The sequence below is a fragment of the Cherax quadricarinatus genome, chromosome 66, assembly GCF_038502225.1.
Source record: "Cherax quadricarinatus isolate ZL_2023a chromosome 66, ASM3850222v1, whole genome shotgun sequence".
Lineage (NCBI taxonomy): Eukaryota > Metazoa > Arthropoda > Malacostraca > Decapoda > Parastacidae > Cherax > Cherax quadricarinatus.
This window is the reverse complement of record NC_091357.1, coordinates 20285152-20298149: the sequence shown is the minus strand read 5'-3', so window position 1 is coordinate 20298149 and position 12998 is coordinate 20285152. Positions and strand designations below refer to the sequence as shown.

Sequence of the window (12998 nt, the reverse complement as noted above, 5' to 3'; positions counted from 1 at the left end):
ATATAATCATTCAGAAAATTTACAGGCAAGCATGTGTGGGCATGTTAGATAGGAGTTAATGGAGATGAATGGTTTTTGGGACCTGACGAGCTGTTGGAGTGTGAGCAGGGTAATATTTAGTGAAGGGATTCATGAAACCGGTTATTTTTATATAGCCGGACTTGAGTCCTGGAAATGGGAAGTACAATGCCTGCACTTTAAAGGAGTGGTTTGGGATATTGGCAGTTTGGAGGGGTATGTTACATATGCTTCTAAACTGTTGTATCTGGGTGCCTCTGCAAAGACAGCGATTATGTGTGAGTGAGATGAAAGTGTTGAATGATGATGAAAGTATTTTCTTTTTGGGGATTTTCTTTCTTTTTGGGTCACCCTGCCTCAGTGGGACATGGCCGATTTGTTGAAAAAAAAAATTAAGAAAATTTCTTTACATATATCATAAATCTCATAATCCAATTATTAAGAGAAAAGAATTTTACAATGATAATTTGAAAGATCAGTACAAAATACTAAACACCATGTGCAGATTGCACTGATATTCAATGTACTGTAGTGTAATGCACTGTTAGAATACTAAAAATTATTATGGCTATAGAGAATCAGTAGAAGTTCTAGTGGAAATGCATTTACAAAACACAAAATACCCACACACAGGAGAGATAAGCTTATGAAGGCATTTCGATCTGACTTGGACCATTTACGAAGTTGTCATAAGCTTCTCACTCCTATATGGGGGTTACCCGTGTATTGTTCCCTGTCACTGTATTGTGCCTTTTGCTCTCTCATTTTCAAAATTGTATTTATGTGTTGTACTTTACCTGTTCATTATGCAAATGATAACACAATGGTCCCCCATATAAAATAAGTATATAAGTGACTTAGAATAATTATAGAACCTGGTCACAATCAGAGGACTAAGTCAAGTTTCAGTTTTTTGCTAATATGCACTCAGTAGTGCAGTGTAGTATGCTTAACTGCTGCTACAGATGCGAGGTCACTCCCATTTACCTCCTCATCTATAAAAATAAACGAGGTATACAATACAGTAGCTACTGTGGTATGAATTATTACATACTAAAAAGGCACTCACATTTTCCATCAAGAGGAAACAAGAAAGAGCCACATGCCTACTGAAATGAAACATTATGAAATGAAAATACTGAAGGACATGTGAACAGAGACTAAGGCAAGAGTGGAGGAAATAAACAGAGGGAGATGACCAACAGAAGTGGCAATATACTCTAGGGTGGCCTGTGCATCAACAGCTGTTTGCTTAGCCAATGAAATGATTAACAGATACAGTGGACCCCCGCCTAATGATCAGCTCCCAACTCGACCAATTATGTAAGTGTATTTTTGTAAGTGCTTTTGTAGGTGTATTTTTGGGGGTCTGAAACTGACTAATCTAATTCACAATATTTCTTATGGGAACAAATTCGGTCTATAATGGCACCCAAACAGACTTCTGGATTGAAATAATATCGTTAGGCGGGGGTCCACTGTATCTTCAACTACAACATACACAATTAACAAATCCTTTTGTGACTATCAATCAATATCTTTTTAATTACCTTGTTGGGGAATAGATGCTTTGAAATTTGGGTCAGGGATATCATATATTGCAACCTCCTTTGATCGAGGGTGGAGGTCTGATGTGTAGAGGGAGATAACTTGTCCATCTCCACATATTCTCTTCATGACATTACAAGAATCTGAAATTTACCCAGGTTCAAAATTGTTACATGTAAATCTTCAATCACAATACATTAAACTTTAAATTAAAAACCCAGTGTACAGCCTCTCCTCACTTAGCGATGTACTCGTTTACCAACGACTTGGACTTATGACGCACTCTCTGACCAGTATGCATACCTAAATAATGTATATTAGAGCTGATTTTCTCTATTCTGTTTATTACAATATACAGTACACTACTGTATAAACATTTAAAAATATACTAAAAATGTTATAAATGGTACAAAGGTGATATTAACCCTTTCAGGGTCCATCCCGTAGATCAACGGCTTTACGTTGAGTGTCCAAACCGTAGATCTACGCCAAAATTCTAGCGCCGTCAAATTTAGCGCGAAAACGCTCATAGGCCTACATGTGAGAGAACGGGTCTGCGTGGTGGGTGTGCGCCATAAACAAAAAATCTAGGCGCCCGCATAGCATTGTGGGAACGCCGGCTCAGTTACCCTTGTTCACCATGCCTCGTCGCAAGTCAGCTCTCACTCCCCAGAAAATTGGGACTCTCCTCTTCCTATCTGATAGTTCTGACACTGATGGAAGTGGAAATGAAGACGAATTCTACGGCTTTGATCAGTTAGTGACCGAAAAGAATGACCAGGATATCAATAATAGTGCAGAAAACCCTGACGATCCTCAACCTTCTACCTCTGGTGTGGGCACTCGTGACTCAGGGTTGGTTGTTCCTCATCGCAAGAGAAAACTAATATTTTCGCATGGCCAGGCCTCTGACTTCAGTAATGATGATGATAGTGACGTGGACTGTGATTTTATTGCGCTCGACGATCAATCGAGTAGTGATAGTGAGGAATCATATTCACCAGTGAAGCATCGGTATGTTCGCCGCCGCATGCGCTCGGGTAGTGTACCCTATGCTGTGCCCAGGGGACGGAGTACATCCCGGAGTACATCCCGGAGTACATCCCGTGGCCCAACACCAGTTTTAGGTAGTGATAGTGAGGATGATGTGGCTACACTTGGCATGGATAGACCACAGGCATCAGTGGATGGTGTTAGTGGTGATGGTAGTGGCACCGCCATGCGTGACTCACCAGGCCACGCTGGGACCCACACTGCTGACTCGTCAGTTCAAGGACAAAGCGGAGCGCCAGCCACCAGCCCACCACAACCACAACCACCCGCACAACCAGCCTATGATGTCCAGTATCCACCAGCAAACCGTATGTGGGATTGGCAGCAAAATCCCAATTTTGTTCCCAAGCCTCACCACTTTGATGATTCTCAAAGTGGAATTCTACCTACTTGTCCCCTTGGAACCACGGCCAATGAACTGGAATTCTTTGAATTATTCTTTGACCAGCCATTGATGGAAATTATTGTCAGGGAAAGTAATAAGTATTTTGAGTACACCATGGCAAATACGATCTTATCACCACAGTCAAGACTACACAGGTGGAAAGAGACGACTGTTGCAGAAATGTATTTGCTTTTTGCAACAATAATGCTTATGCCTCACGTCTATAAGCATAATATAAAAGCATACTGGTCCACAGATCGGCTAATTTCTACCCCGGTCTTCAGTGAAATCATACCAGTGAACAGGTTTATCTTACTCTTACGTATGTTGCACTTCTCTGACAAAACCAGGCCTGACAGAAGTGACAGGTTATACAAGATTAGAAATGTTTTCATGTATCTCAAACAAAAGTTCAGCATATACTTTTATCCATTCAAGAATCTTGTAATTGACGAGTCTTTGATTTTGTTCAAAGGTAGACTGTCATTCAAGCAGTATATACCGAGCAAGAGGAAACGCTTTGGTATAAAACTGTTTGTACTCTGTGATTGTGACAGTGGCCTGGTGTTGGATATTGTTGTATACACGGGTAGTAAAACATTGAAAGATACCAAGATGTTATTGGGTATCTCAGGTGACGTAGTGAGAAACATGATGGCACCTTATCTTGGTAAGGGGCATACATTATATACCGATAACTGGTACACAAGCCCATTACTCAGTGATTTCATGCGAGTGAACAAGACAGATGTGTGTGGCACAGTGCGTTCTAATCGTAAACATATGCCCAGGCTCAACGCAGGTGCTCGTGGTGATGACATGCAGGTGTTTACTGCCAATGACATCATGGCATTACGGTGGCATGACAAACGAGATGTCACATTGTTGACAACCATTCACCGTAATGAAATGCAAGACAGTGGCAAAGTTGATCGAGTGACTAATGAACGTATTCGAAAACCAGTGACAGTGATTGATTATACACAAAACATGCGCTTGGTTGACAAATGTGACATGCAGATTGGTTTTGTTGACTGTGTTCGTAAGAGTTACAAGTGGTACATGAAACTTTTCTTCCATCTCATGGACATTTCAATGCTCAATGCATATAATATGTACCAAATAAAGACTGGCAACAGACCACCGTATGGTGAATTTTGTTTGTCTGTTGTCAGACAACTCATAATGAAGTACCAGGTAACAACACCTGCTATACAACACGGTCCTCGAATTCCTCAGGATATACCCAAGCGTTTGAGGAGGGAAGGTGATCATTTCATAATACAACTTCCTTCAACTCAGAAGAAATTTGCTCAGAAGAGATGCATCGTCTGTGCACAAACAAAAAGACGGCAACAAAGACGCAAAGACACTCGGTTTATGTGTGAGGAATGTAAGGTGCCTCTGTGCATGGTGCCTTGTTTCAAGGAGTTCCACAAGCTCCAGCAGTTCTAAAACCATGTCCAGTGATTGTAAATATGTAAATATATGATAGAACATTAGTATTATACAAGATTTGTGCATGTTTATTGTAATAAACAACAGTGGTAAACAATAATATGATAATAACTTTAGTGCGGTTATTGTGTTCAATACAGTGAGTTTATATATATACATTATATACAGTATTGGTCTCTCAGGCCCCAAATGTTAGTAGGAATAGAAAAAAATTGGAAAAGAAAAGAAAAAACAACAAAAACCGCAAAATAATGTAATGCGCGTATGTGGAATTCGTCGATGTTGCCGCCACCACATCATTTTCGACAAACTTCTTGGCACTGTATCTCGGTAAGTACTGATCAGAATTTTTTTTTTTTGTCTTATTACCTTCACAAAAATATGCTCTTTAATTCTGTAAGAAAAAATAATTTTTTTTTTTCAAAATTTCTTGGACACTGGAGCACCACTTAAGATTTTGGCCTTGGACCCTGAAGGGGTTAAAAAGGGAGACCCACCGAGGCAGGGAGACCCACCGAGGCAGGGTGACCCACCGAGGCAGGGTGACCCAAAAAAGAAAGAAAATCCCCAAAAAGAAAATGCTTTCATCATCATTCAACATTTTCACCACACTCACACATAATCACTGTACCTACACACCTACACACACACAACAGGCCTAGTGTCTAATCGACATGTGCCTAGGACAAAATGGTAACTAACTAACGAACTGTTTTTGCAGAGGTGCTCAGAATACAACAGTTTAGAAGCATATACGTATAAAGATACACAACATATCCCTCCAAACTGCCAATATCCCAAACCCCTCCTTTAAAGTGCAGGCATTGTACTTCCCATTTCCAGGACTCAAGTCCGACTATATGAAAATAACTGGTTTCCCTGAATCCCTTCACTAAATATTACCCTGCTCACACTCCAACAGATCGTCAGGTCCCAAGTACCATTCGTCTCCATTCACTCCTATCTAACACTCACGCACGCTTGCTGGAAGTCCAAGCCCCTTGCCCACAAAACCTCCTTTTCTCCTCACTTAGCAACGTACTCATTTACCGACGACTCGGACTTACGACAGGCTCTCTGACCAGTATACATACCAAAATAATGTACATTAGAACTGATTTCCTCTATTCTGTTTATTACAATATACAGTGCTCTAATGTATAAACATTTAAAAATATACCAGAAATGTTATAAATGGTACAAAGGTAACATTAAAACATTATCAAAGATGATTGATACAAACCCACTACCACTGTAGTATGCTCCTCACTTAGCGATGAATTCATTTACCGACGAGGTCTTAGGAACGGAACTCTATCGTTAAGTGAGGAGAGGCTGTACCATTTTTTTTTTTTCTGTACCATTTATGTATATTTATTAGTGCAATATTTCTCAAAGACATGGTTTTTAAAGAAATGATTTAAAATTGACTTGTCAATAATGAAATATTAACAAAAATTTCATTAGGATATACACAAGCAACATCAACTGATACAATCAGTCAAGCAATGATGTATTTTTATGAAATGTTTATTACTAGTTTTGTCCCAGTAACAGTCATGTCTACTGACTGAACTCCTCTTTAATGTCTATGTAAGACATAATTTCTTCCAAATTATAAATTCATATATTTTATTTGCATTATAAGCATAACTAGCAATTCTCTTGGGTGACATGGTTAATAATATTGGACAAAGGTGAGATGGACTGATACTAAATATAAAAAGCTTGCTAAACAGGAGGTAAATGATACACAAGGGGACTGAAGCAAGCAACCTTGGTGATATGGGAGGGATGTGGCATTTTCTGGATGGGATGTGTGAAATGCCCTATGCCCAAGTTAAACCCAGACCTGCATGGCATGTCATTTCATAATTTCATATACACTCAAACCCCTGTAGCAAGATAAATGATAATTTGGCCACCTTGCATCAATCATATTGCAACATATATGTGCTGAGAAGAACCTCCATATACATATACTGTATTGGGTTGTACTGTTTATAAAATACACCTCACATCAATCAGCAAGTTGCCCCATGCAATCTTTTCAAAATTTTATCCTAAAATCCTCCACATATTTCTCACGCAGTATTACAATGCATTTAAATACAGAAAAATATGTAATCTTAACTCCACGGGGAAGTGGAACAGAATTCTTCCTCCACAGGTCATGTGTGTTGTAAGAGGCGACTAAAATGCTGGGAGAAAGGGCCTAGTAACCTCTTCTCCTGTACATATTAATAAAATTTAAAAAGAGAAGCTTAATTTTTTTTTCCTGGGCCACCCTGCCTTGGTGGGATATGTCCAGTGTGTTGAAAGAATGAGGATATAATCTTCAGCATAGCTGCTGAAACATAATTAAAAGCAAATGACTTTAAAAATAATTTTTGCTTCTAAATACAGTAGAATTTATCATCATCATTACAGTACATACTTATACAGTACTGATTAGGAAAAACAGATGAATGAGCAGGTACTTGAATCATGGTCCTGGCATGTAACAGGTCCACAGTTTGAGTACTCATCCATTCTTCTTTTTATTCACCGACAGTTGTTCATTATGACTTATCTTGAGTTTAAGTACTGATTATGTTTAGGCTGCAACAATGTAAATTATAATGATAAACATTTATATTATTTAAATTAAAAAAAAACATACATTACTTAATACTTCTAATACTGTATCTCATACTGTATAACTTTAATCTATTCATTCAACATCTCATACAAGAATCTTTAAAATTATAGATATCCTACACCTTGGCTGATCAAATGATTTTGTAATCCACATGAGGTCGCTGTTCAGTTCAAAAAGAGAGTTCTGCTTGGTTTGAAATACATTTTTCCATTTTCTTCTTGGTCCAAAAGCTGAATATCGAAGAGTCTGGATGCTAGCCCTGGAGAAAAAAATTGCTCATTTGAATTTGTCTAAATTGTTATAGTTAATGATATACTCTCTCTATTTACTGTCTATCAGTAAATGAATTACTATTTTTCCACATCAATTACATAAGTTGTTTCCAGAGTTATGAAAGGTATCTTAATATCAACAAGATATAGATAGACACTCATGGTGAAAGTTTTACTCGATTAAACGTCTAAAATTTCCAAGACACCATGGACATTATCAATACATACACAGTAATGAGTTAATAAGAGGTATAAGCTTTCTTCCAGTACTATATATATGGACTTACCCCCATGTGCACTTCACTCCATATTCTCTACGTATCAGCTCGTGCACAGCACTCCTCTGCCGGAACCTCATAATTTCCCTCTACAGTGCTAGAATTGAGGTCCTGATGGGTTTTCCTCCTGTTGATGAGTATACAATAAGATACTTTGCCTGACTTTTTTAGGGGGTTATCCCAGGTAAAATAAGATTTCGTTCAGATTTTTAGCCCTGGATTGTTAGCCACCCAGGATAGCCCAAGAAAGTCAATGCATCATCGAGGACTGTCTAACTTATTTCCATTGGGGTCCTCAATCTTGTTCCCCAGGATGCGACCCACACCAGTCGACTAACACCCAGGTACCTATTTGCTGCTAGGTGAACAGGTGTAAGGAAACACGTTGAAATGTTTCCGCTCCGCTGGGAATCGAACCCGGGCCCTCCATGTGTGAAGCGAGAGCTCTAGCCACCAGGCCACTGGGTAATATATACATATGCTGTGGTGCCCTGTGGCCTGGTGGCTAAAGCTCTCACTCCACATAGTGAATGTCCAGGTTCGATTCCCAGTGACAGTAGAAACATTGGGCGTGTTTCCTTACACCAGTTGTCTATGGTCACCCATCAGTAAAACAAGTACCTGGGAGCTAGTGGACTGGTGTGGGTCGCATCCTGGGGACAAAACTGACCTAATTTGCGGGAAATGTTCAGCATAACAAGCGGCTTTCTATATAGTAGTATGTCATTGATATCAGCTATGGTCTGTATAAGTTGTATCATGTACTGGTAGTAATTAAAGATATTATTACTTTTATTATGTATGATAACTTATATAACTGTACTTATGTGTACTTGTACCTAAACTTACTTATGAATTTAATGTGTAGATTACCTAGGATAACTCAAGGTAATCTACACATGTGCTGCTGTGTATCATGTATCTATATATGAATTTTGAAGGTAACTTCTCTATTTACAATGTAATATCCAGGACCCCAATGGAAATGTCACTTTGTCTGGCTTTTTTGGAAGAGATTATCCTTGGTAATTTACATATGTTACTATGATAATTATATTTGAGTTATCTTGGATAGTCTACACATATGTTGCTATGTATGATAATTTATGTAACTGTATTTATGTGTACTTGTACCTGAATAAACTTACCAGGGCGTCAGCAGGTCAGGAAAAGTCAGCTGTTGACAGACAGAGACTTGTTATTGTTGTTAGGGCCGCCACCACTGACACCGTAATGAACCCTTAAGTTGTTAGGTCTGCCACCACTGATACCGTAATGAACCCTTAAGTTGTTAGGTCCGCCACCATTTATACCGTAATGAACCCTTAAGTCGTTAGGTCCGCCACCACTGACAGATAGATTTCGTTCGGATTTTTAACCCCGGAGGGTTAGCCACCCAGGATAACCCAAGAAAGTCAGTGCGTCATCGAGGACTGTCTGCAGCAAATGGTTAGTAGACAACAAACTATCATTACACCTAGGGAAAACTGAAGCCATTCTCTTTGGCACGAAACATAAACTGAGAAGGGTAAATAATTTTAATGTTCAATGTAATGGGGAGCCCATCACTTTGGTTTCATCAGCAAAATATTTGGGAATCCCCTTTGACCCATGCATGTCAGGAGAATTGATAGGGAACAGTGTAGTAAAGAAAGCGAATGCCAAACTGAAGTTCCTGTATAGACAAGCACAGTGTCTACCTACTGAGACTCGCAGGACCCTATGTCTAGCCCTTATACAATGCCATATGGATTACGCTTGCTCTTCTTGGTACTCTGCCTTGACAAAAAAACTGAAAGATAGACTGCAAATCACCCAGAACAAAATCGTAAGATTCATCCTGGGGCTGGGACCAAGAGAACATGTAGGCCAGGATGAATTACAGCAGTTGGATATGCTGAATGTTGAAGACAGAGTAAAACAACTGAAGCTAAATCATGTTTATAAAATTGCTCACAAACAATGTCCAGAATATCTTGCTGTCAATTTTGTCAAGGTTGGGAACCAAAGCAATCATAGTACTAGGGGGAGAGAGCACAACTTTGTAGTACCCACAGTCAGTGGCCAGGCTTCAAACACCTTTTATTGTACAGCAATAAAGGAATGGAACAGACTACCCGCACATGTCAAAGCCAGTCATAGCGTGAACCAGTTCAAGAAGAGTGCCAAAAGGTGTCTGATGAATGTAGCTACAGAAAGGGAGGGGAATGATTTTCTATTTTTTAGCTAACATACGTGTAAATTTTACCTTATTCCTTGTAATGACCCTCGTATTGTAGATAGTCTTAATGACCTTGGTGTAGCAGATAGTCTTTTTAGTATGATAATAAGATGTTATCTTCATTGTAGAATAATAAGAAAATATTATAACCTTTATACTATAATAATAAGGTAAAAGGACCCCAATGGAAATAAGTCACTGTCTGACTTTTTTGGGTTATCCTAGGTTCCCTACACATATGCTGCTATGTATGATAATTCTATGTAACTGTATTTGTGTATACCTGAATAAACTTACTTACTTACTTACTTACTAACTTATTTCCATTGGGGTCCTTAATCTTGTCCCCCAGGATGCGACCCACACCAGTCGACTAACACCCAGGTACCTATTTGCTGCTAGGTGAACAGGACAACAGGTGTAAGGAAACGTGTCGAATGTTTCCACCCGCCGGGAATCGAACCCGGACCCTCCGTGTGTGAAGCGCGAGCTTTAGCCACCAGGCCACCGGGCCACCGGGCCACTTATTGACACCGTAATGAACCCTTAAGTTGTTAGGTCCGCCACCACTGATACCGTAATGAACCCTTAAGTTGTTAGGTCCGCCACCATTTATACCGTAATGAACCCTTAAGTCGTTAGGGCCGACACCAATGATACCGTAATGAACCCTTACGTAAGTTAGTAAGTCAGTAAGTCAATAAGTCAGTAAGTAATGTAAGTCAGTAAGTCATTAAGTCAATAAGTTAGTAAGTCAGTAAGTCAATAAGTAAGTCAGTAAGTCAATAAGTAATATAAGTATGTCAGTAAGTCAGTAAGTGAATAAGTCAGTAAGTCAATTAAGTCAGTAAGTCAGTATGTCAGTAAGTCAATAAGTCAGTAAGTCAGTAAGTCAGTAAGTCAATTAGTCAGTAAGTCAGTAAGTCAATGAGTCAGTAAGTCGGTAAGTCAATAAGTCAGTAAGTCAGTAAATCAATGAGTCAGTAAGTCAGTAAGTCAATGAGTAAGTCAGTAAGTCAATGAGTCAATAAGTCAGTAAGTCAGTAAGTCAGTAAGTCAATGAGCCAGTAAGTCAGTAAGTTTTTATAATACAAGTATGTGTACTCCAGGTACACATATATAAAGTTACATAAATTATGATACCTAGCAACATATATGTAAATTACCCAAGATAACCCAAGAAAGTCAAAGTGGCTTATTTCCATTAATATCCACGATATTTACATATATTTTATTTCTACAAAGTACAATTTACAATTGACATAGTTTATAGAAATGCAAATTTTTTTTTAATGTAGCTTTGATGTAGTTGGCAGATTATGATCCTTCGGAATCTTCAAGCAAAAAGTTTCTGATTTTTAGGGCCATTTACCCAATTTTTTGCCTTTTGTCCACATTTTAGAGTCTTTATGCACATTTTAGAACTTTTTAATCCAAATTTAAGACCTTTTATCGAGAGTTTGGGATATTTTATGCACATTTTAGATTTAAGGGCCTTTTATCAAAATTCTGGGGACTTTATGCATAATTTAGGGCCTTTTATCCACATTTTAGGACCCCTGTATCCATATTTTAGGGCCTTTTATCCATGATATTTTTATATCTCGTATTATATATATGAGTTGTAGTTATCAAAGAAAAGTTTCATAACAATGTATAGATAAAAACTGATTTTCTGTATATATAGAATATACATTAGTATGAGTGAATATTATATATATTGAGTAATAAAAAATAACCCACACGTAGGGCTTAATAAAATTTTGTAACAATAATCATGAGAATAATTAGTTTTGATGTTAATTTGTTAATTTAATACCATTGTTTACTTCACCAGAATTTATTTTGTAAATTCTAGTGGAGTAGATTCTAGAATTTACTTAGTAAATTCTAGAATGTCTAGAATTTACTTCGTAAATTCTAGACATTATTTGTGGAAAATTGCATTTATCTGAATGTAACTAATTATGTACATAACAGTAAATGATAACAAAGATAATTATTATTTATCAATGTTACATAGACAAGTAGGAATTTGGGACACCTAGGTCGCAAAAAATGTCCCCCTTCGATACCTACCACTGTCATATCCACAAGTTGCTCTGGACCTATTAATTAAATGAAATATACATACACCAGGAATACTGGTAAATATATGAATTTGTGGACTGTATATTAAAAAATGATTATATATAAATTCACATATACATAACAGAAGGAAAATATATCTTAATATCACTCACCAATTTGACTGGATATTAAGTTGTATCATACTCAGAAAAACCTCACTAACTAAATTTATGAAAACACTGGCCAGAATTATACACAAATCTAGAGAGCTTATCTGAGGTTCCTGGAGCTGTCTTGTCCAGTCGTCTGATATCTCAAGTTATGCAGGAATGCACATCCAACAATTTCGCCTCCTATTTGAGAGGTGTCAACACAATTTTAACCTCTAGAGCACGAGAAATTCTTCCCATTATATTAACGTTGTATCCAATTCAAAACCAAGATGGCGAGTCCCCGTCTACGCAGACGCAGGCTTTCCGTTTTCTATGACATAAATATTATTAAATACAGTATGGCCATCTATTTACATATAAATACTGAATTTCTGGAAAATATATACAGTATTTTCCACATTATTGGTAATTCAGTAAGTTTGTTCATGTACAGGTACGCATAAATACAGTTACACAAATTATCATATATAGTAATATATGTGTAAATTAACTAAGATAACAAAAAAAAAACTCGTATAAAGCGACTTATTTCCATTGGGGTCTTTGGTGACACATTTATATTTATAATAACTGTTATAATAAAAATAGATATGTATACTAAAATGTAAATATTTCCTGATTTATTTACATTGTTTTAATGCTAATTTCTTTAAAAATATATGTTGTTAAAGTGAAACTTTATATATATTACCCCTCTCTTGCATAAATGGGTAATGTGTCAATTGTTGATTTTTATAATTATATTTTGACGTAAATATATTGTATCACATTAGTAAAATCTGTAATTACTAGTTCATTTATGAGCTAAAGTAATCACTGTACTGTATCTATTTATTTTAGCTAAAGTTATGACTGAATTTGGGAACCGAAAAAATGTATAA

The 12998-nt window shown here is 37.5% G+C and overlaps 1 protein-coding gene across 2 annotated transcripts in view; it reads right to left on the bottom strand.

Moving 5' to 3' along the window:
* LOC128705948 (DDB1- and CUL4-associated factor 17) overlaps positions 1–8932 on the bottom strand; it is a 32970-nt gene extending 24038 nt beyond the window's left edge. The window contains exons 1-4 of one of the 2 annotated variants that reach the window (XM_070099200.1): positions 8802–8932; positions 7663–7780; positions 7223–7362; positions 1569–1709 (exon numbers count right to left, since the gene is read on the bottom strand). In XM_070099200.1, the coding sequence (XP_069955301.1) occupies positions 1569–1709; positions 7223–7362; positions 7663–7733 (352 nt within the window). In that variant the 5' untranslated portion in view covers positions 7734–7780; positions 8802–8932. Of the gene's footprint in view, positions 1–1568; positions 1710–7222; positions 7364–7662; positions 7781–8801 lie in introns of those variants that run through there. The other variant, XM_070099201.1, reaches the window with a different exon arrangement.
* Between the last annotated feature and the right edge of the window lie 4066 nt (positions 8933–12998).